At 41.8% G+C, this 23,439-nt stretch overlaps 1 protein-coding gene across 4 annotated transcripts in view; it reads right to left on the bottom strand.

Moving 5' to 3' along the window:
- Positions 1-2,031: 2,031 nt before the first annotated feature.
- The window catches only part of MCM9 (minichromosome maintenance 9 homologous recombination repair factor), a 79,050-nt gene continuing 57,642 nt past the window's right edge, over positions 2,032-23,439 (bottom strand). For 3 of the 4 annotated variants that reach the window (XM_037128849.2, XM_037128856.2, XM_053664780.1), the window contains 5 exons: positions 17,266-17,468; positions 16,337-16,540; positions 15,176-15,258; positions 14,555-14,700; positions 2,032-10,448 (listed from right to left, as the gene is read on the bottom strand). In XM_037128849.2, coding sequence (XP_036984744.2) covers positions 8,972-10,448; positions 14,555-14,700; positions 15,176-15,258; positions 16,337-16,540; positions 17,266-17,468 — 2,113 coding nt within the window. In that variant the 3' untranslated portion in view covers positions 2,032-8,971. Of the gene's footprint in view, positions 10,449-10,472; positions 11,078-14,554; positions 14,701-15,175; positions 15,259-16,336; positions 16,541-17,265; positions 17,469-23,439 lie in introns of those variants that run through there. The other variant, XM_053664781.1, reaches the window with a different exon arrangement.

Below are 23,439 nucleotides of genomic sequence, written 5' to 3'. Positions count from 1 at the left end.
AAGCAACAGGGAAGAGCCTAGGCAGAGCTGCTTTGGCTCTGGAAACGGCATAGAGAAGTTAGCCATGCTAGGGTGCAGGAACTCATTGAGAAGTCACAGGAACAGAAGTGTGCTAAGGTGGGGCTGCTTTTACCTCACTGGAAAGTCAGACAAAAGGGGGCCCTTGGAGACAGGTTCAGGGGTTTAGCCCAGAACAAGCTGCTGCTGGTCTCTGCTCCCCTGGTTGCAAGTCTTGGGGACCCTTAGAGATTAGGTGAAAAAGTGAAGGAGCACTACTGAGAGGGAAGAAAGTCATGAGTGTGTTCCAGAGTCTGCTGTGCCTTTGTCTTGAGGGTTCTTACTTATCTTCTGAAGGTGGGAATTGTAAGGGAAGTCTTAGGGGAGGGTCTCAATAGAATATTCATCAGGTTGATGCTAATGACTAAGATGAGATTTATTTCCCAGACTTCACCAGTTCTTGGGTGTGGTAGGTACAAATGGCACCGATTGGATTTCCATTATTTATATCCCAGAGTAGGGTGATTTAAGCTATTTACTCTCTGGCTGGGGAGGAGACGCGTAAGCCAATTACTCTTAAGTGTCCTAGGTTAAAGAGGACAGAACTTTGTGATTTATGGACGGGCTGTAAACTGCTTGGCTATCTATCCATCTCAGTTTCGCTGTTCCACTTGTCCTGCCTTACTAGCCGTCCTCATCTCTCCTTTCCTGTCCATTCCAGATTTCCCTCACTCTCGGTTGGTTACCATCTGTGATAGCAAAACACATGAGTAAATGTTGCCGTATTTTAGGTGGTGAAAATGCTATGGAGAATTGGATAAGGAAAGAAATGTTTTGCAATTTTGAATAAGTTAGAGTAGACTCCTCTGAGAGGAGGAGTGTCTTTGAGCAACATCTGGAAGAGGATGAGGAGTGACTGCCTTCAGGAGAAAAGCACTCTACAACACTCTTGCACAGCAAGTGAAAAAAGGCTGTGAGGCTGGTTCGTGTCTGGAGAATTGCAGTAACAGCATTCCATGTCAGAAAGGCAGCACAAAGCCATGTGCACAGAGCCTTAGAGATGCGAATAAAAACTGGCTACATACTAAACCTGACAAGCTTAGGGGAGGCCTGCATGGAGGCCTTAAAAACTCAAGGACCGAAAGCAACCACATAGGAGGCTCAGAAATGAAAACTTAACTGAAAGTGAGTCACGGCAGACAGTCATATCCTAGGCCTGAGGGTTTCCTGACAAAGGTCCATTTTTACCTGAACTGAGCTTATTGTCTTTTGGCCTCTAAGATAACATACCTTTGGATGTCAAGTAATCCCTTTTCCCAGACCCTTCAGGGCACCATCTTCCACCAGAGAAAGAACTTTTGAGATCTTGGTACCAGGAATATGTCCTCATTTTGGCTCAGATAAACTCTTGTAAAAATTCCATACAGGTTTAGATGTTTCTTATGTCAAAAGTTAATACTTCCATCTGTGTATTGAAAATGCTTTAAAAAGAACTGGCATATACTAAGCAATCTAAATAGATAAATTTGACTCTTTATGAACAGATCTATTTTTAAAGATTTTATTTACTGATTTTTAGAGCAAGGGGAAGGGAGGGAGAAAGAGAGGGAGAGAAACATCGATCATTGTTGCTTCTGTGCCCTAACGCCCTTATCGGGGACTGAACCTGCAACTCAGGCATGTGCCCTTGTGACTGCACAAAGGTGGGGTTCAGATGCCCACTGCCGAACACTAGCATGAGATAAAGATTGGTGGAGAAGGAAAAGGTCTTTATGAAAATGTTGCACAATTTGGGGAAGCAGGAGACTCCCCAGCTCCAGGCTTCTCTTTTCAGCAAAGTACAGAAAAATGCCCTTTGCTTCCAAAATAGATGAAACCCCAAACCAGGCCCAGAGATCCTGGCCCATTTTTAACTGTCCTTCAGAGCTCAAGGCTGCTGAGTGGATGGCTTTCCAGCTTCATGCTGACCCTCTGGAGTCTATGCATGTGGGGCTGGGACTGCCACCGCCCCACTCTGGGAGCCAGGCTGCCGTCAACTGCTGCAGCCGGTCATGCAGGGGCTCCTTCCACAGGGAGGCACCCAGACTACCCCCGTCCCTCCTGCCCAGGAGCCCTTGGCCGTGTATCAGTTCACTGATCCCAGAGGAAGAGAAGGGCTGAGTCTCTGTCCTCCTTCCCTTTAAATCTCCTGGTCCAATCTTCTGTGCACTCTGGAAAGGTCCAGCTTCCTCAGCCAATCCTATCCTTCTCCAGGCCTGACCAGCAGGTCAACACCTCCCCCTGTTGCAATGTTAACCTTCAAGTACACATAGCTCTGTGACCCCTGGCTTCTCCTTCAATCAGAAACTGGAAGGGGGTAGGAAGGCTCTTCCCTTCCTCCACCATGCTCTAGCCTTGCACAGACTCTAGGCGGGGACCCCTTCTCTCCAGGTTCAGAGGGGGAAGTGGGGTAGGAAAATCTGTCACATACTATAGGAGTTTGGTTGCTGGGGCAACATGACCCTGCAGCACTGTCTTGGCTAGCTTGTTTCCCGTTCACCCGGGGGACTGAGCCTCTCCTGCTCTACCTCAGGGCCTCCCCCTGGGTCTCTCCCCTGCCCAGCAACCTGTCCAGATTTCCATGTATCACCCTGGCTGGAAATGGGACCGATGACCTTTTGATTTGCAGGTGACACCCAACCAACTGAGCCAGGCAGGTGAGGGCTATCAGTGTTCACTTCTAAAGGAGCAATAAAGTGAGGAAGGAGTCGAGAAATCCAGAATTTAGCTTTTTATCAAATAGGGTATGTTAAAGATATATGTTTTAAATCACATGCTTGAGTTTTCTCATTTGTAAAATGGGGTATCACCTGAATTATATTACTGGTGGTTGTGAAAATCACAGGTCATGAGCTGTTTTGAAAACCAGGTACTAGAAAAGTTTCTAAGAAACTCTGAGCCTGAGTTCATTTTAGTGGCTTTTGGAGAAAAGTACTACAATAACTACATACCTAATTATAATAGCATTAAAATTTCTTAGTTTTTGTAACCTTCAACACAATGATACTGGCAAGAAAAATGACTGAACAGTGCCTGGCAGGTATCTTTCCGATCGAGGATGGCTTTTGTTGGACAGATGCTGTATTTTCTCCTCCTCTGCTGGTTCTGAAGGGCAAGGTCTACAAACAGGAGTTTTTCTGGGCATTTTTATGCCCCAGGCAACAGCGTCATTCCTGGTTCACCCTGAGTCCCCTCAAGGGCAGCAGCAAATCAAACATCTCTGCTGTGCTGGCCTGCTCCAGGAAGCTTTGGGATTTTAAAAAGCAGTTTATCTTCCGCCAACGGTAAAGTAGAATTCCAAAAAGGATTAAAGTAGTAGGTCTATAACACTTACGTATTTCCCTCTCCTCATTGTAGATCTAGTCCCTGCTATGTTGACAGAGTTGAAGATCTGGAAAATGTTAAAATGTGTCTAAACTGCAGAACTTATTCCAAAGTATATTTCAGAGTGATATCCTTCACATACGCCCATCTATTTTTGACTCCTATCTAAGTGTTTCTGAATGCTACCATGTAGTGTTGATGATCAGTGTACCCACAGGAAAAGGGAAGCCTGAGAACCAGTGAGACAACAGCCAGCTCCCTCTGTGGTCTGCAACACAGCTGCACTTGCCACTCTGCCAAAGCGACCTGGCCATCCAGAGGCACAGCTGTTCGCCATCGGGTCAGAAATTTACACGGCTTCCTTGGGCAAGATGATCCAAGTACCTTTAGAGGCATGGGCTCTCAACTCATAGGCATAGTAAAGTTTGCAGAATTATAGACCCTGTAATCAAAACACTTGTGAAGACAAGTGTGATCGGCTGGCCAATTGCTATCTCCCACCCCACATTCTTGGAGGCTCTGGCTGCTGTTTGTTCCAGGTGGCCACTGGCCTCCTCATGCCCCTTCCCCTCTTTCTCGTGAGCCAAGAACATAGAGCCTGAAACTAACTGTAAGGTGAAAGAGGGTGCATTACCTGAAAGCATCAGAGAAAGGCACAGCTGAAGCCAGACCCCAAGTCACGAGGTACCTGGAGCTGGTTTTGCATGAGCACATAAAGCAGGACCCTGGAGAGGGGCAGTGAATGGGAGTAACTCACCAAGCAAGCAGTGCCGAGAAACCTTGAGGACCCAGGAGGAGCTGGGAGAACTTTCCAGTTCCAGGGTCATGTAGCCTGGTTAGACTTTGTTTCCTGCCCTTAACGAGACTCCCTGATGAACCCTTAGGGGAAAGCCAATTTTATTTCAGCTAGCCAGTGAGGTTTTCCTTTTATGTAACTCAAGGATACCTGGGTCAGGGATCTCTGGCTCAAGGAGAGGGCAGGAGTGCCTGCAGAGCTCACTATGGGACCCCAGACACCGAACCGGCTGTTCACCTCGTTGTTCTGCTGCTTTCAGTTATACTCGACTTACCTGTGATACTCAACTCACCACAAGGCAACTGGGCTACTGAAGAAAGCTTTACACACCTTTCAGACTCAGCCCATGCACACATGTCTGCAAATACACATGCGTGTAATATCTGCTGATGGGTTGATGTTAGAAAAGTGCTGCTATCTGAAAATACCTTCACTACACTGATCGCAGGGTTGTTCTTTTCCTTTCTACAAACAATCCTTTTTTCTTACAAGTGTTTGTATGTTTACATCCTATCAAAAAATTAACATTCGAAGTTACCACTCAGAGTATAGATTCATCAGCATGGTTTTTCTCAGATGTCAACTTTAATGATGAAGAATGTTGCATTAAATATCTTTACATCTAAAAAAAAAAGAATGCCTCACTCAGAAATGCCTAATCCTCTGCTTTTATGGACAAGACCAGTGCAGACCACGAGGGCACCCTGCAGAAAGTCATCACTCAGTTCTAAAACCCAGTTTGCCCGATTCCCAATTTTGCTGTGCCACCTGGTCTCCTTAATGCATCAGCAGGCACTGAAACACAGATCAGAAATCTTGAGCAAGCTATTTCAAATACGGCGTGGTTTATTACAAAAATCCTAAATTCGACCAAGTTTGTCCCATCAAAAAATGCATCTGATTCAAACGCTTGCTTTCTGGTGGCTGTACTCGGCCAACACTTAAGGTTCCAACCAAACACAAAGAGGGGCATAAAAGCCATTGGTGCTCACAAGAGGAGTAAGCTACAGCCTACTTCTTGGCGAGATCAGGCCCGGCGGGTTTTCCTTTTTGGCTCACACTGCAGCATTCACATACTCGTATCATCAGTTAAGTCGAATTTAACACTTGAGTTCACTTTTACAAATATTTTACCTTTGGGCATATTTTTAAACCTTGATGAGGGAAGACAGTGGAACTGCTCAAAGAACTAAAGAGGGCACCATGGGGGACCGCTACCAGAGCTTCCTGTGCATGTCCTCGTGGTGGCAGGGGACGCGTTCCCTGCATGAACTCTGAGTGACTGTGACAGGTGTGGGGAACAGCTCCCCGTACACCTGGGGCACTGTGCCACCCGCAAGATGGGACACAGGTAGCAAAATCCCTGCTGGAAGGAGTATTAAGGTGAGCCGGGACCTTCTTTTATCTCTTCTGAATGTTAACAATATGGAAAGAACACACGAGAGGTGTTGTTCTGAACACTGGGGAACATGCAGTGGCCTACCGTTCCACATCACGAGTTTGTTAAATTTGGAACTAGCTTGTCTGATAAGCTGCATATGAAAGACTAACCTGGTGTCAGGGCAGTCCCTGCTGACCTATCTAGACTTTTAGGGTAAGTTTGTCTGAACTCCTCAGTGAGGTGCACTGGCTAGAAGTGAGCTCTGAAGATTTTTCCCCAGAACTGGTTTTCTAGTAATTCTACCAGGTAGGCAGGTTTAGCACTTGGGAAAGGCATAGAAATGAAGTACAATATACACATAAAGAATATGTAGATTTGCCGGAATTAAAATTTGTCAACCAAGAATAGATCTCTCTTATTAAAGTTCTGGTACATCTTCAAAAAAATTTTCAGCTTTGGTTGAATTTGGCCCAAGTTAAAGATACCAGAATAATACGCCTGTTTTGTCTACATTTTAAAGAAACCCTAAAATTACAATAATAAATCCCTGTTATAAATTTTAAGAATACCACATATACACTGAAGCATGTATCTTTTACAGTGTCAGAAAATTCAATTTTTGCCCAGGCTAGTGTGGCTCAGTGGATTGAGCACTGGTCTGTGAAGCAAAGGGTCAACTGGTTCGATTCCCAGTCAGCGCACATGCCTGCCTGGGTTGAGGGCCAAGTCCCCAGTGGGGGTTATAAGAGAGGCAATCACATGTTGAGATTTCTCTCCCTCTCTTTCTCCTTCCCTTCCCCTCTCTCTAAAAATAACTAAAATGTTTAAAAAAATAAAAAATAAAAAAGAAATTAAAAAAAAGAAAACTCAATCTTTTATATATTTATAATGAAATGAAATATCGGGTTTGGTCTTCTCACAAAGAAAACTAGCTTTTATTGTGTTTAAATAATTTTACATTACTAAAATGTTTCTAAGGAGTCCATCCACTGCTCTGAAATAAAAATATCATGACATGTTGGTTCAGAATTAAATATTTTCTGACACTTTCCTTTATTGGTCAGAAATGTGATTTCTGAGACTGTAGATATTTCCTGAGACACCTATGTGCTACTTTGGCACACACATTAAATAGCATGGAAAAGACAGTCTTAGCTGTGAAACTACAGTCTGGCCTATAGCACCATTAGCATCTAAAGGAAATACGGTGCCGAGGGGTAGTGGATTCTATGACCCGAGGCAGGGAAAAATATCAAACCGGGGCTAGAACAGATAGCATGGATGCTTTTAGAAATGTCAGCCATAAAAGAATATTGGCATTACATAAAGGGACTTCCTGTTGTGAGACTTTGAGCACCAAATACAAGCACAACAAGGTAGTAATAACACAAAAGTAGGCTGTGATACAAGTTTAATTTTTTAGTTAGTAGGGGAGGGTTCATACTGAATATTTATCAATTCTAGTAATTATGTCTGTCTATAATATTTACATATATAGTTGGCACATGGAACTTGTTACTTGGCCAAATGATCCTGGCAGAAGTTACTAGAATAAAAAACAGGGTGGCTTTCTTAGCATAAATAATAGGATGCATGGTGAGTACAAATAATAACCAGGGAGAAGGGGACATGGTGGTCTCACACAATAACTTAAGAGAGACAATTCAGCACTGTATTTTAAAAGATAAATTACTCAATGTCCTGAAGAGACAAGTTAACTGCATAAACCAAATCCCTCATTACTAAGAAATAAAAGCTCTAAAATCAAGATTCTCAATAAAGGATACAACCATTTTAAATGGTAAGACAAACAAACAAATAAACAAAGATAAAAATACCGTAAATGATAAGCTAATAGGTTATATGCTGTCAGCCATGTAGAGCTTAATACATCATTACTGCATAAGATACCAAGTTGCAAAGACAAAAATTTATAAGAAAGGGATTTGAAAGGCAGCTTGACATTGTGGCTTGGGTTTGAATCACTCCCTCGTCTACACAATTAGACTGAGTCCAGACCAAGAATGAACTTACTGGTCAATAACCCAGTTACTTTCCTTTTCCTTTAGTTTTAGTAAAATGCTGAAGCCCAGGAAAGTACTAATGCTGAAAGACTAGACTATACCACATTAAGAATCATACCACACTAGGAAGTTATTAAGTACAGAAATAACAAAGACATTATCAAAACCATAGTCTTGAGGTTTCAGAATAGGTTTAAGTGAACACACAATAATAAATTTTATGAAAACTGCTAATGATGTCTTTCACCAGTCGTTCAAGGTGTTTAGATTTCCAAAGACTCATCCATACTACATTTGTACTAATAAACTTTTCAGTAAATTTAATCAGTTGATTTTGCAATTAATGTTTAAATAAATGCTCAAAAAAGGGTGTCTAATTTTTTCTGTATAAATTTAATGAAATGGTCATTATATAAAGTACATATAAATTTGAGTACTCTTCACATCTATAGTCTCTCAATAAAATAATTTTTTTTGTAATTTCATACTTCAGAAAAATAAATCCTGTAATTATGGATTCAAGAGTCCCTGCTAGAATCCAAAGGAAGGGTGATTGAAAGACAGAGCTTGAGCTGTCTTTTACTACCGCACACAGTCATTTGCCTGGTTTTAAAGGCACATGAGTGATAACAGTAGGAATCACATCTCCATATTAACTACTCGGGTACAAACCATGATACATGACTGAGACCACTGCACACTCTCTTTCCTTCCAACAGGACTGAACTTGTGTTGAAGAAGGCCCCCAAAAGAGAAAAAGAATCTGAAGCACAAAATGTTGACTGGAGAAAGAAAGAAGAACTCTAAATGTCGAGACTTCAGAATATTTGACCAATTGCCAGATCTTCAGGAATACAATGGAATTGTTAGGATGCCTCTCAAAGAAAAAAATGCCTTAGTCACCTTAAATCTTATACATAGTAAGCACAAAAACAATACTAGAAAAATCATATGATTTTGTCAAATCATAAGTACTCACCACACTTGACACATGATGGGGTAAAAAAAAAAAAAAAATAGAAGAATTCATCTAACTTGTTAGCTCTAGGAATGCTACCTTCCTGACATTTGTTCCTGAGAGGATGGAGGATGAAATCCTAGGAAGACACACTCCTTAAAAACAAAACAAACAGAAACATCTCCAGGAATGCAAGTACTCCATCTGCAAAATTATGCACAATTAATTCAAATGCTACTATCACACTGACCGACACTGATTAAACGACTTTTTGAGTCATGAACTCAAAAATAATAACCTGGAATTATTACAAAACCTGATGGGGGAGCTGGTTCTCAGAAAGACACTCAATACAACCCACAGTTCTGTACATACACAGAGACCATGGTGATGTCCTAAAGGTGCTGTGCTGAGTTGGGGAGGATGGAATTTGACCCGCAAGCTTTTCATGATTATGGCTTTTTTCTCATTTCTTCATCCCAATCAAAATCTAATGATTCATCTTCTAGTTCTGGTAGAGTAAAGAGAGATTTTTTGCAAAGACTGAATCTCTCAGCGGACCCCTCTAACTGAAAAGTTTTCCTTTTCCTGCCAAGCACTGTAGCTGTGGCTTTGGGAGGAGAGCTTGGGTCTCTCCCTCGCCAGTTCTCACTTTCAGAAGGAGGCAGGGGTTCTGATTTAGATTCGGAGGGGGAGGTAAAGGAGAAGTTGGCCAGTTTAGCTAATGTGTAAGCATGAACCTTGCTGCTTTTATTATTGCATGAAAACGTTTCCTTTTTGTCTCTTTCACAAGTAGGATGCAGATGCCCAGTCTCATTCTGAAGCTCAGACTCAGGCTGTCTAGCTCTCTCTCCAGAGGCATGTTCCCTCTCCTCTCTTGATCCATCTTTCTCTGGTGGCTGCTGCGACACCTGTGTTGCCCTCCCCTGCAGCTGGTCTGAGCTTCTTCCACTTCCTGAGGTGGAGGCCAACTTTTCTGGACCCTTCTTCACCAGCAGAGCTGCTTCTCCTCTTGTTCCATGCTGGGGAATTTTCAGTCTTTGAACTGCTACGTCAGTTGTACGAGGAGACACGCAGCTGTAGCCTTCAGGGGAGTGGATCAGTTTTGACTTGTGTTTGAAAGTAAATTTTGCTAGTTTGGCCACAGGGGGACCTGGACTTTCAACACTTTCAGGTTCAGGCTCTTTCACCTGAGGGAGGGGTTTCTGTCTCTTTCTTCTGGGGGTTTCCAGCATCCTTTCTGGGCTATGTACAGGAGTGGATGGAAGATGAGAAGGGCTTGTGGTCTGGGAAGGCGCCCTGGTGGGGTTTCTGCACAGCTCCTGGGCCCTCTCCTTGCGCAGCCTGTGCAGTCTCCTGGGGACGTGGTGAGTCAGTACTGAGTCTGGTTCCCCAGCAGTTCCTGTTGTTTCAGCAACTACTGCTGCCCTTTCTTCCTTTTTCCCCTCAACACTCTCTGGCCTCAAGGGAGCTTCTGTCTCTCCTGGTGCTGGAGGCTGTCCAGTTTCCAATCCACTCCTTTGGACTGGCTCACTCTTTTTCTTACCCTGAGATCTGTTGGAGTTTTTCAAAGCCATTTCCCCGCCAGTTGTTCTGAGACCAGGAGACACAGGAACAGAGTTTTTGGGTTCAATTTGATGAGTTTCCATGGAGTCAAACCAATCCAAACCATTGTCTCTGCCCTCTTTGTGCTGAGCTGAATACTTCCTGCTTGTTGGCCTATTAGGCCCCAGATGAGGTAGGGGATCAAGAAGCAGACTTCCCCTGGGACTGCCTCCAGTATAAGAGGTGTGTGCGCTACAATTCACTTCTTGCTGTGTTGACATTCTGAGTCTGGATTCTTCCCCTGGATCATTTCTCGAGGACCCTGGAGCAGACTCTGCCTCCACTGCCCTTGGCTGGGGTTGGTACACACCCTCATTCTGTAACCTATAGCAGAAATAAGGAAAATATGTATTGGGAAGGGAAGGAATTTTTTTTTTTAACCTTTTCATTTCCTCAGTGTCTGAGATGTCATCTAAAGGGTTAACATCAACATAATTCCAGGTTACTACCAAATACAGCCTCTAAGAACAGCAAAAAGAAATTATCCTTTTTCATCAGAATAGAGCTGAAGTGATCTGAAAATCATTCTGATTTGACCCTGAAGTGATATAAAATAAAGAAAATGAAGTAGTGGGTTTGTCTACATTTTCCTTCTCCCTAAAAGTCCATTTAATTCATGTAAGATTGTTTGAAAGTCAGTGTCAAATGCTCAGTATATCTCGTGTTAAACGTGTAACTACAAGACAGACTTTTAGCCATTGGCGCAGTAGCTTATTGGTGATCGAGAAGGTGGGTCTAGCAGCTAGACCCACCAAGCAAGTTCGCAGATCAGAACAAAAGTGAAAAACCAGAAGTTATGACTTCTCACATCTCTTTACCTAACTGAGGTAACTGAAGTTAGTGCAGCCAAAACTCACCTTCCTGAGGAGTAAAGAGGCTGTGATTCCTCCGCGCCCATGGCTCCCACATTCGCATTCATGGCAGACCTTTCCCAGACAACTGTGGCATCGCTCCTGCAAAGCCCAGCTGTGTTTCAAATGTGTTTTGGGCAGCTACTGTCCAAGTTGACATGCGTCAAAACCTACTGACCCTCCCTGAACGATCTGATCAGTGATATCCATTTTAAATCTTGTGCATATTAGAAATAGAATTCAAGCCAGAGGCTCGATTTCTAACAGAGACTGCAGTTTCCCAAGAGCAAGTCCATTAGAAAGCCCTTTCTAATAACCTAGAGCTGCCTTTTCAGAATCAGGGGCAACATGACCCTGCTTCCATGTACTAAATCTGAAAGGGAATTACACCAAAAAGCAGATGAATAAATTATTCTGAAAACATGTACAAAGACAGAAAATAGAAGAAAATACATAAATTTAAATAAATTTTAAATTTAAAAATACTAAATACATTGAAGTGTTAATGGCAGATCTCTCTGGGAAATAAGATTACATGTGATTTTTGTGTCCTTATTAATTCATTACTGTCACTTTTCAAAATATTCTATAAAGAACATATATCACCTTTTACTATCGAGAAAAACATTTTATTGTGTAAATATTAGGTTATATTCACACTTGCTGAATTTGGAAACACTGATATAGCAAATTCATGTTCACTACAGTCACAACCAACCAACCAACCAAAAAAAAAAGTAGATTTCAAAATTACTACTACCTGGTACGCTTTCAGCAGCAAACTGAGGTCACGGATACTAATAATTATTAACGCTCTCTAACAATGTCTTAAAAGAAGATAATTTTCAGGGATATAATAATAATTTAGCTCACTATTTTAGTGTAATTCTGACTTTGAGAACTAAATTTTCCCCTACATAAAAATGTCTGTAGTTTTACTATAATTTCATAAAAGCCAGTATCTTTGCATTCTGATTTGAGGTGGGTACAATGGCCACCATTTGAGGAAGGATGTCACTAAAAGCATTTTCCAGAAGAAAAGCGTGATAAAAATACAAATAGTTTTATGACCGATATGTATGTTCTTAAGGAATAGAGAACTCTTTCCTAAGGGGATAAACCCATGTGCTACTTGGGGCTTTCTCACTTGTTAAGATCAGCTTTAGACTGTGTTCTGGAGGTAATTCACTTTCATTCTCGGGGCCCCAGGTTTTGTTGCTGTGAGGATCAATACCCAACAGGCCTCTGCATTACACAGTAAAATCAGAAGAAAAGAACATCTTAAGGCAGAATCCTACCTTTTAGATCATCACCTACTCTTTTTTCTTTCTTCCTTGTAGGAGAGTCATTCTGAATTTAGTTAAGTCCAATTGCTACTTCTCTGTCACATAACACTGATCCTCAGCTTCACATTCCTTCCCTTCCTGAATCCAGCATGTTTTTGGTAGTCAAAAACGATCAGTGTCTGATCAGTCAAAATCAGCAGTGTTTCCCAAAGCAAAGCTAAGCCCAGGGCAGGCTGGAGAGGATCTGCTACACTGAACCAAAGGAAGAGCTTTGATCTTAACACCATACTCTCAGTCATAAAAAAAAAGGGAGACCAAAAGAAAGTGGATTGATTTTATAAAAAGTGCAAGTTTAATGCAGGCTGGCACCTGGTGTATTAGTAGGACAAAGCCAGCCCCACACTTGCCTAGGAAGGCTGTGCTGAGGTTTATAAATTGGAGAGAGAATGGTGCTGGAAGAGTGAGTGAGTGAATGGGAGAAAATGCCAGTCCACAGTTCCAATGTGGCCGCCACATCCCCCTGCAGCTGCTCCACTTACACATGCGCTCCATTCACCAGACTGCAGCTTTGAGATCAACACCACTGACCAGGCTCAGGTCAATTATTCAGCCACTTGCTGATCAGGATGCTACCCAAATGGATACACACTTGCTGTTCCTCATTCCTGTTTCACAGGCACAGACTTGGAGTCTAGGATTTTAGAAGCTCACATTTTTAGGCACATGCAAACATTCAGTTTCCAGCAACAAATTCCTCGGGTAATGCATATGACACAATCCTTGGCTTATGTCCCTGTTTTGACAAATCCTTGGAAAGGTGAGTTTTGAAACATTCCTTTGTCCTCCCTGAGTTGTTACTCTGTAGAAAGATTTCCCTCTTTAACATAAAATACATCATTCTCACTGGTAATTTTTTTAGTCTATTAAATATGTGCCATTTTAAAAGGCATGAACTTGGGCATGCAGGAAAGAAAAACTGCCGGCTCAGGAAACAGGAGGGCCCTTCCCAGCTGATGGTCAGTACTAGCTATCTCTATTTCTGTGACTTGCCCAGAACGCTAGCTTAGGCTGGCCCCAAACCAGCCTTCTACCTGTGAATTTCTCTTACCAGGGTTATATAAGGACTAATGATCAAATATCTATTATGTTTGGAAGAAAGCTTTAAAAACAATAAGAATAAAATTAAAATATTAATAAACACTAAAATTCTTTATGTAAACTCCCTTGAACATATCTTTCCTAGTGAGGAAAAATGGTGAGGCCAAGTAGGTATTTCGTGTTTGGGTCTGGCCTGGGGCAGACCGCTCCTGGAGTCCAGGTCCCTCTTTCTTAACAGCAGCCCCAGCCACCTCTCTGAATGGCACCACTCCACTTCCTACAGGGAGCCAAAGAACGAGAAGAGGAAGTAGTAGGAGCGAACATTCTGATAAAGCCCATTCACCACGGTGTCTTGATTCCACAGCAACTGTGCATCTTGGGTATGAACTGTAGGTAGCTTACTTTGGTGCTTCTCATGTAATTGAGACCCACTGCTATAAATTTTACTATGTATAGTAAAATTATATATAGCTTACTACATATAGTAATGAGCCTGTCAGTGTTTTCCATGAAGTTCACAAAACTAGCAAATCAAACAAATGTAGCTTTGAAAGGTGGTCTCCAAAGATGGCAACCATCAATTCCCCCATTCCCGTGTGTCTGTGCCACATCTCCCACCAACAGGTGGTGTTCATTTCCCTCTGCTTTGCCTGCGTGCTGACCTTGTGACTTGCTCTGACCTATAGAATGTGTCAGAAGTGATGCTGTTCCAGTCCTGGTCCAGCCCACAAGAGGCCTAGCAACTCCTACTCTTGCTGTACTGGAGTCCTAAGCTACTGTGGTAGAATTCTGACTACCCTATAGCAAGGAGAGCCCAACTGGCCAGCCCCCAGCCATTTAAGCCACCTGAGCACAAACACCACACACGTGATGTAAGCCATCCTGGAGTGCCAATCCCAGCTGTCCTCCCAGTTAAAAGCAGGTATACGAGTAACCCCACAATGTGGAAATAAGCCATCCCCATAAGCCTCTTAATTTCTGACTATCAGAAAAGGGAGCACTAGAATGGGGGTAGTATTTCTTTCAGTCACTGTGTTTTGGGGTAGCTGATTATATAGCTACCCCAAATGGATAGCTGAAACAATCCCCTACAGATAGCACAGACAGGTTTTCTGCTTAATTTATACTTCCTTTGTTTCAAAAATGCCAAATAAAGATTTTCCATCATATGCCTTTCCTGGTTTTCTTTTCTTACCTTTCAAGTCTTCTTAGCTCTTCACTCAGGAGGTTGTGCAGCTCAAGTCTTTCTAGAATAAGTTCACACTGCCTCTGGTACTGCTCCATAGGGTTTTCAGGAAAGGAGGTGTGGAGTGCATTCACACCTCCCAGCAGCGCGCCTCCCTGAAGGTGTGAGAAATGGAAAAGACCAGGGAGAGTTACCAGGCCAGCCTGCATACAACAGGTACACACTTGGGACCACTGATCCCAGATGGTTTAGACCAGCCCTTCACACCCCACCTTGAAATCAGAATCACCTGGAGGCCTTTTTTAAATTTCAGTAGTCTTTTTCCCCTATACTTGCTGGCAAGCATTGCTCTAGGAAGCCATGTTCTCACTGGTGGGACCATGAGCATCCCTTAGGTGTGATGGAGAAAAGGACTGAGACCCACTACTTTACACAGATGGGCAAAAGCAATGCTACTGATGCAGAGAATGTTTCTATGACAATTTTTTCCTTTTTTTAAATGGTTTCCTTTGGATATATTTCCAGGAAATATGAGGTCTAGATCATGATCATTTTAGTAACTCCTGATGTACAATTTTATTTACTGCTTATAATTACAATTCAAATATTAGTACAAATATTTGTCCTCACCTGCATTGAGGACTCCATTACTGACACAACTGTAATAGCATCTTCCAGAGTCACAGTGTCACGAAACATCAGGCGAGCGTGAGCTAAGAAAATAAGATGCATTTAAAATTATAAAGATAGAAAAACTTTAAATACATATTTGAGGTGATATATGTAATATTCTACCTGATCCTCCTCCAAAAGAATTGTATATTCTAAATGAGCTACTAATAACAAATTAATTTTATCAGAATAAGTACAAAAGTCTAAGTTTAACTTGCTTTAGGGTTATTCCTCCAATAAAGGGCCTAATCCTTCTGCATTGCCCATGGCAATTCTGTGTAATTTATACAAAAAAGTATTTGGGCTCCAGAAAAGAAAGGGATATATGCTTAAATATATAAGCATATATTTAATATTCAACAATTTAAATCCTCAGTTTCGAGTCTATTATAGAAACATACAAAATTAAACTCATTTCTCATCTCAGGCCCTTTTCTTTATCTGTGAGCTTTTCAAAACTACCCAACTCCTGAATGCAAAATTTGGGTATTTTTTTGCCCTAATATTAGCTATAAATCCTTAGAAAGTGAAGTGTATCTGTTTTATAGAACTTTTTATTAAGCATATATTATGTCATCATATGGTACAGTCAGTTCATGTCAAAATTTTTTGAATTATTTAAACAAGGGCTAACTGTAAAAGCCAATGCTCTTACAGGGGGAAAAAAGATTTGAGATGCATGTAAGCTGTATGCTAGCAGGAAACTCTCACACCTTGGGGATAGGACAGGGCAATTTGGTGTTATGATGTCAGTGGCGGTTTGCTATACAGGAAACACTTCCAAACAAGGCAGTATTGAACCCCAAATACTAATAGACCGCCACTGAGAAACAAAACACAGTAACTAAGACTTTCCAGATAGATGACATCTTAAGTTTTAGGAGGTCCTGAGATATCACAAAGGTTCCTCTTTCTTAATGACACTACACTTCACTTAACACCCATAAGTGTCCCCAGAAGAGTGGAGGTTTCATAGCTCAGAGCCTTTACTTGAATAAGCAACCGTGAGCACCTTAGAATAGAAATTATTCTTATTCATCTCTGAATTCATGGTGCCAACCCCCACGCCTTGTACAAATCGGGTACCCAATAAAAAGTTCATCTGTCGAATGAAATAACCTTCTGCTAATCGTATCAGGCTCTCCAACAGGCGGATGGTTGTCCGGGCAGCGTTCCGGGAATCACTCTGCCTCTGCATCTGGTAGTACCGGAGGAGCACCTGGTTACCCGCTTCGGACAGCGTGGGCTGAAGACTCCTAATGAGGCAGAAGTAGGTTTTCATCTTCTCCATGCTCCAGAGCTTCTCTGATTTGCTTGGGTAACCTGTACATATCAGGTACTGGGTGAGTAAAAATTGCCACAAGAGGCAAACATCTCATTCTAAGGCTTTTGATAAAGTTCTTGCACTCGTTTTTTTTTAAATTTTATTTAGTTATTTCTCAAGTACAGTTTTTTATCTATTCTTGCACTCATTTTAAAAAAGGTAACACTTAGGTTTTGTGGCCACTGAAACCTAGGCCTGTCTCTGTGCAGCATATAGTTCTAGAACAGTGTTAGGGTCCAAGTTTAATAAAGGTGAGCTTCCTACAGGGGTTAAAATTAGTCAGAATAATTCTGGTCTGCCCCATGTTTTAAAATAATACTTGAGAAATCAAATTTAATTTAAAGACAAACCATATTTAATTTGTGTTTCATAATTCAGTCCAGTTTTTCTCATAAGAAGTAAGTAACAAGTATATTATCACAAGGTTCCTCTTGCATTCAGGGAGTAATAATTATATAAGATTGTCCCCTTTCACCATGAAAACATATTCACAACTATAATCTCATCAGGGGCACACAGAGAAAAGCCCTTTACTCTCTGATTGTTCTGGGTTTACTGGCTCCTCTCACTCCTTTTCAGTCTAAGCATCTTTCTGTTCCTGGTAGGTAGGGTACCCTGGTATAAATTTAATAAATTAAATTTATTTAGTTTTCTTCAAAGAAAATTTCATTTGGTTATGTCTATTTTCTTGCTTTTTCAGTTTGAATAATTTGTCTTCACATACCTTTGTTTTCTAAGATAAAGGAAGAAATGATACGATCCCAGTCTTCATTCTTGGTATCAAGCAAAACCAGGATCAGGTCAAATCGACTTAAGAGTGGGCTGCTGAGGGCAATGTTCACAGACACAGACTCGTGGGGGTCGTACTGGCCTTTGGGGTTAGTTGCTGCCAGGATGGTGGTCCTTGTGTTCAGCTTGCACACCAGGCTATCAACAGAGAGGGTATCATTCACTGAATGTTGAGATTCAAATAAAAAGCAAGATTAAACTCGTTAATGAAAAGGGGCTGCTCTTGCACCTTGAAAATGTAAAGAAATTCCTGTAAAAGAGAATGTGTAATGATGCAAGGAGGCATCACAAACACCAAGTTCAACAAAGTACATTTACACTAGCCTATCTTATAGAGAAAGAAGTATTCATAAACACTTTTTATGACTATGAGCAGATCTGTCTGTGGGGTGCTAGGAGGTATAAAAATCAACCAAACGTGGACATTGCTTTTAAGAGCTTTCAAACCACTATAATGGTAACACAAGGCAGAATATGGTAAGTGCAAGTATAAAGGTGCCAGGAGTAAAGATGATGTATACTCATCAATGTGGATGGAAGAGATGACCAGAAAAACATTACAAAGTTGCTTTTGAACAGGTACCTTTATGACATGTGGACTTTTGAAAGTGGAGATACTGCCCTGACTGGTGGGGCTCAGTGGGGTGAGCACCCTCCCACAAACTGAAATGTTGTTGCTGGTTCGATTCCCAGTCAAGGCACATGGCTGGGTTGTAGGCCAGTCCTCGGCTGGGAGTGTGTGAGAGGCAACCAATCAATGTTTCACTCACACATCAATGTTTTGCTCCTTCTCTTTCTCCCTCCCTTTCCCCCTAAAAATAAATAAATAAAATCTTTTAAAAAACATGGATATATATACACGTGCATGTGCATGTGTACATATATTCATGGGGAAGGTGGAAGGTGGAAGGTGAGGGTGATTTTGGAGAATTTTGAGTGGTTGAAGCAAAAACTGCATGTTCACTTTGATTTTTTTCTGAAAGTGAAAGAACTAAAAAAAAGACACAGAGATGAAGGGAGGGAAGAAGAGAGGGGGAAAGGAAGTAGGGGACATCAAGACAGATAAAGGCTGATTCACACCAAGTGTATGAGGAGCAACAGCAGAGGGAAGACTGAAGGCGACTGGAAACAGTGGGTGGGTCAGATGCGGGGGGCCAAGGACAGACACCTGGAGGGGTGGGGGCAATGGTCCAGGAAGAGGCGCTGAAAGTACTAAATGGGGCAGTGGCAGCACAGGTGGGGTACTGACTTGTAAGTTACTGCTTTTAAACTTACTAATGATGGCCAAGTCCTCAAGATAATATGGCATGTTCGCTGACAATAATGAATGTAAAATTCTTCCTCTACAAACTTGTTTTTAACTATAGTGGCATGTCTGCTTCTCAGCAGTCATAGCCCTGGGGCGTCAGCCAACATGTGCTACATTTATTAATCCCTGATCTATTTCCAGTTGGCTGTACTAATTACCTCGTGCCCTAGGACTGGAAAAGTTTGAGAATCTTAGTCGGTGGTAAGTGGCACAAGAAGATGCCCATTAAAGAAGACAAAGACAAAATACTTTCACTGAAAACTAAATCTCCTTTTAAGAAAAATTACTGAAAGATAAAAATTCTGAACAGATAGATCACATCTTATAATTTATGTGCCAAAATGGTTTTGTAAAGGCAGAATCCACTTTGCCATAAAAATAATGTAGTAAGTGAATCCTAACTCATCTCACAAAAGCAAATTTAATCCATATGTAAGTGAAGCTGTTTGCATCTATCTGAAAAAAGAAATATTGCTGCCATACTGGCATTGAAACAAAATAAAATTTTATATAAAATACATTTTAAAAAATTACTTCATTGTCAGGTAAAAATAATTGATTGTTCTTCCTTTCTGGTCAACAGATCTTTATAAGCCACTTCCCACATGCAAAGGGCTGTACTGGGAATTCTGAAAGGTGTCAGCCAGTCTCTGTCCCCCGTTAGTGTGCAGAACTGCTGGAGGCAGGGGACACAAGGCCTGCAGACAGTGCATATGCAGCGATGGTGCGTCAGCATGAGCGTCAGCAGAGAGAAACTTCTGGGGAGAGTCCTGGGTATCTGCAAGGTATATGACATTAAAGCAGCCCATGGTGTGAGAAGGAGAATGAACTAGCAAAAAGAGAAAGACAATGGTAAATTATTCCTGTGGTAACTGTAAAAAAATTAAAATAATAAGCTTAAGGAAGAGGGCTAAGGAAAAATTATGTGTAAAGTAAAATGGCTGCCCAAGGAGCATCAGTGGAATTGCAATCAGTGAAAAATAGAGGGGTGGGCAGGGGAAGTGGAGATCCAGCAGGACAGTAAGTCAGGCAGCTGCCAGCAGCAAAGAAAGAGGGTGAGAAGAGTGCCAGGAAGGGCGGGAAGGTTTCTGGTCATTTGAAAGCAGGGAAGACAGTACATTAGACTGGTGGTAGCAGACCTGTGATACAAACATTACTGCGGTAAAAACTGAGTGATGCTTTTAAAAACACAGGCATAAAGACACAGTCCAATCCTAAGTACTTCATGCAGAGTAATGGCTCACTAAATAACTACTCAGTGATAAACTCACAAATTAGTGTAAGGTGATGGTCATTTTTCCAAACCAATATGAGCTCCATCTTCTTCAATAATAATGACAATAATAATTATAATAATTATATACATACATAATACCAAACACTGTGTTAGGCTTTATGTACATATAATATTCCTAATCTACAAAGCCACCCAAAGGCAGATAGTATTATTAGCAACAATTTAGCAATCAATGAAGCCAGAATTCCAGAGATGTGAATAACTCTCCCAAGGTCACAGAGAGCAAGCAGCGGAGCTGAGAGTCAAACCCAGATCTGTTCAGCTTCAAACCCGACGTCTCTCACGTCCAGACTGCTAGCTCAGGGGTAAAACATTTTAGATAAGCAGTTTCTGTGATCCTAAAGATTCTGCCTGCTGTTTCATACATTTATTTACTCACCACAATTCTTTCCTATTAAATTTAGTGTTACAATACAAAACTCACACTGCCTGTCACATATTAAATGGTCAATAAACATGCACCAAGTAAGTAACAAACAAAAAAATAAACCTTTCCTTAGTTTAGTATCAAATTCAGGATGACTTTATAGTTAAAAGCTTCAACAGTCATAAAGTAATCCTGCCAGTATATACTTTTTCTGGTTAACATGAACTGGAAACATTCCAGTCTCTCAAAAAGCTACTTTTCCATTTTGAATCTACATGGGTTAACTCTCCTATAAACATAGCAGTAACTTTTCAAAATATTGTAGTTAGATGGCATACATTATTTTTAGCATTACTGGCCCTCTGAGAAAGTGCCCTTGTGTCTGTGACTGTCTCTCTTACACCCTCTGTGGGGTGATCCCATCCACACTCATGGCTGTAATCACCTGCACCCCATCACTTCCAAATTTACCTCTAGGCTGTGGTAGTAGCTGCTCTATGTTCACCAAAACTTACTTCCCTTTCCCTTGGGAACAGAGCAAGATTATATCCCCGACCCCCCTTTACAGTCAAGCAGTGCTGTAAAGCTAGGTCTAGCCAATGGTATGAGGGTAAAAGAACCTGTGCTCTTTCAGATCAGGCGACCATCCTGTGTAACCTTCCTGTGCAGCCACCAAATTCATAGGAACAGAAAGTAAAGTGGTGGCTGCCAGGAACTGGGGAAGGTGAAAACCGGGAGTTGTTCTTTAACGGGTACAGAGTCTCAGTTTTGCCAGATGAAAAAGCTCTGCAGACTGGTTGCACAACAGTATGACTAACCTTGAAACCACTGAACTATATACTTAGAAATAATTACAATGGAAGTAATGTTTTTTTTAAAGACTTTATTTATTTATCTTTAGAGAGGAAGGGGGGAAGGAGAGAGGGAGTGAAACATCAATGTATGGTTGCCTCCCATGTGTCCCCTGCTGGGAACTGGCCTGCAACCCAGGCATGTGCCCTGACTGGGAATCAAACCACAATCGTGTGGTTTGCAGGCCTGCGCTCAATCCACTGAGCTACACCAGCCAGGGCAGAAGTAATGTTTTTTAACCACAATAAAAAAAAGTAACAGAGGTTGCTATGGACTGAACATTTGTGTCCCCTCAAAATTCATTATGTGGAAGCTCTAAGCACCAATGTGGATGACATTAGGAACTGGAGCTTCAGACGGATAATTAGGCTTGGATGAGGTCATGAGGGTAGGGCCCCATAATGAAATTAATGCCCTCAAAAAAGGAGAGACCACAGCGCACTCTCTCCACACTCCTGCACTGAGGAAAGGCCGTGTGAGCACACGATGAGAAGGCAGTGGCCACAAAAAAGGAACACACTACTGACACACACAACCACCTGGATGAACCTTAAAAACATAATGCCAACTCAAAGTTGGCAGGCACAAAAAGTCACCTCTCATATGATTCTGTTTATATGAAGTGTCCAGAACAGGCAAATCCATACAGATAGAAAGTAGTAGTTGCCAGTGACTTGGAAGTCATGGGAGATGGGGAACGGAGGGAATGAGCAGTGACAGCCAAAGGGTACAGGGTTTCTCTCTGAGGTGATGAAAACATTCAGGAATTAGACAGTGGTGATAGTTGCATTCCAGGACTATACTAAACACCATGAAATTATATAGTTTAAAAGGGTGGATTTTATGTGGCACGTGAATTGCATCTCAAAGCTGTCATGAGAAAAAGAGGAAAGACTCAAAATAAAAGGTATGTTCGTAAAAAAACAATCTTTGCCCCCTTAAAGAGGAGCACGCAAAAAATGGGAGTAAGAAACTCCACAAAACTATACAGAACGAAAACACATTGTCCTGGCTGGTGTGGTTCAGTGGACTGAGCGCTGGACTGCAAACTGAAAGGCTGCTGGTTCAATTCCCACTGAGGGCACATGCTGGGGTGGCGGGCCAGGCCCCCAGTTGGGGGTGTGCAAGAGGCAACTAACTGATCCACGTATTTCTCGCACATTGATGTTTCTCTCTCTTTCTCCCCCCATTCCATTCCCTTTAAAAGTGAATGATTAAAATCTTTAAAAATATATACTAATTGTAGTCTCACAATCTATTACACACATCTTAAATGCTAGTAATCTTAAAAGCTGGTACATACACCGGCAAGCATTATCAAATGCTTTGATAATCTTAAATGCTGGTACATACACCCTCCCTCTTTTTAAAAAAGGGTTGATAAAGTTGACAAATTACCTTTCATGTCTGGATTGACTCGATGAGTGGTAACAGGAGATTCACAAGTGATGGGAAGAGGAAAGAGGAAAGGGGTGAGTGCACTGCTCAATCTGTCATCTGGAAAGAACAGAAAACTCTCCAAGTGCTTGATTTGCACTTAGAGTTTGGTATCCTGGCGGCATGCTTGGGTGTCTGTAAGGGAGGATTCTCATATTCCGAAGCCCTAGCAGCCGGTAGGAGCCAGAGTCCTTGCAGGGGTTGGGTGGAAGGGCTGGTCCCCTCCTCTCCTGGCCTTCCCCACTTAGCCTGAGACAAAACTGGGAAACACGCAGCTTCCCAAGGTCTTGGGAGGAAGTGGTAAACAGAGTTCTGGGTATGAATGAGTCTTACCCTGGAATTGTGGTTCCAAGCCTGCCTCTTCAATGAGAACTGAGGTAGGTTTTAACAATACAGATTCCCAGGTCCCGTCTCAGACATTCTACCTGGAGGCCTGGTGTGGGCTAGAAAACTGAAGATGAAGTCAGTGGGATTGGTGCTGTTAGAATCACAGTGTTCAATAAAAGATTACTTGTTTGTCTCACTACATGGTTGAAGCATCTTGAGAACAAAGACTTGTCTTTTCATCTTTGTGGTGTCAGTAGCTAGCAAAGAGCATGACACTGCTTAGTGCTCAGGCATGTTTACTGAGTAAGACAATAAACTGTCATCTTGCTGTTTTTAAATTTTAGACTGTACTTCCTACCTATACATGTGAGTATAATTAAATAGCACCAAGTATATAACTGCAATGTCGTATTTTCTCCTACGATGTGTCCTCAGCAAGTAGTGAGAATATCCTCTGTTATTTAAGAATCTATTGACATCCTGCCTTTGCTGAGGTGCTATCCTCTAGTAAAGTTTGAAA

The sequence above is a fragment of the Artibeus jamaicensis genome, unplaced genomic scaffold, assembly GCF_021234435.1.
Source record: "Artibeus jamaicensis isolate MK-2021 breed Jamaican fruit bat unplaced genomic scaffold, CSHL_Jam_final contig_387, whole genome shotgun sequence".
NCBI classification, from domain to species: domain Eukaryota; kingdom Metazoa; phylum Chordata; class Mammalia; order Chiroptera; family Phyllostomidae; genus Artibeus; species Artibeus jamaicensis.
This window is presented reverse-complemented; position numbering and strand designations above follow the sequence as displayed.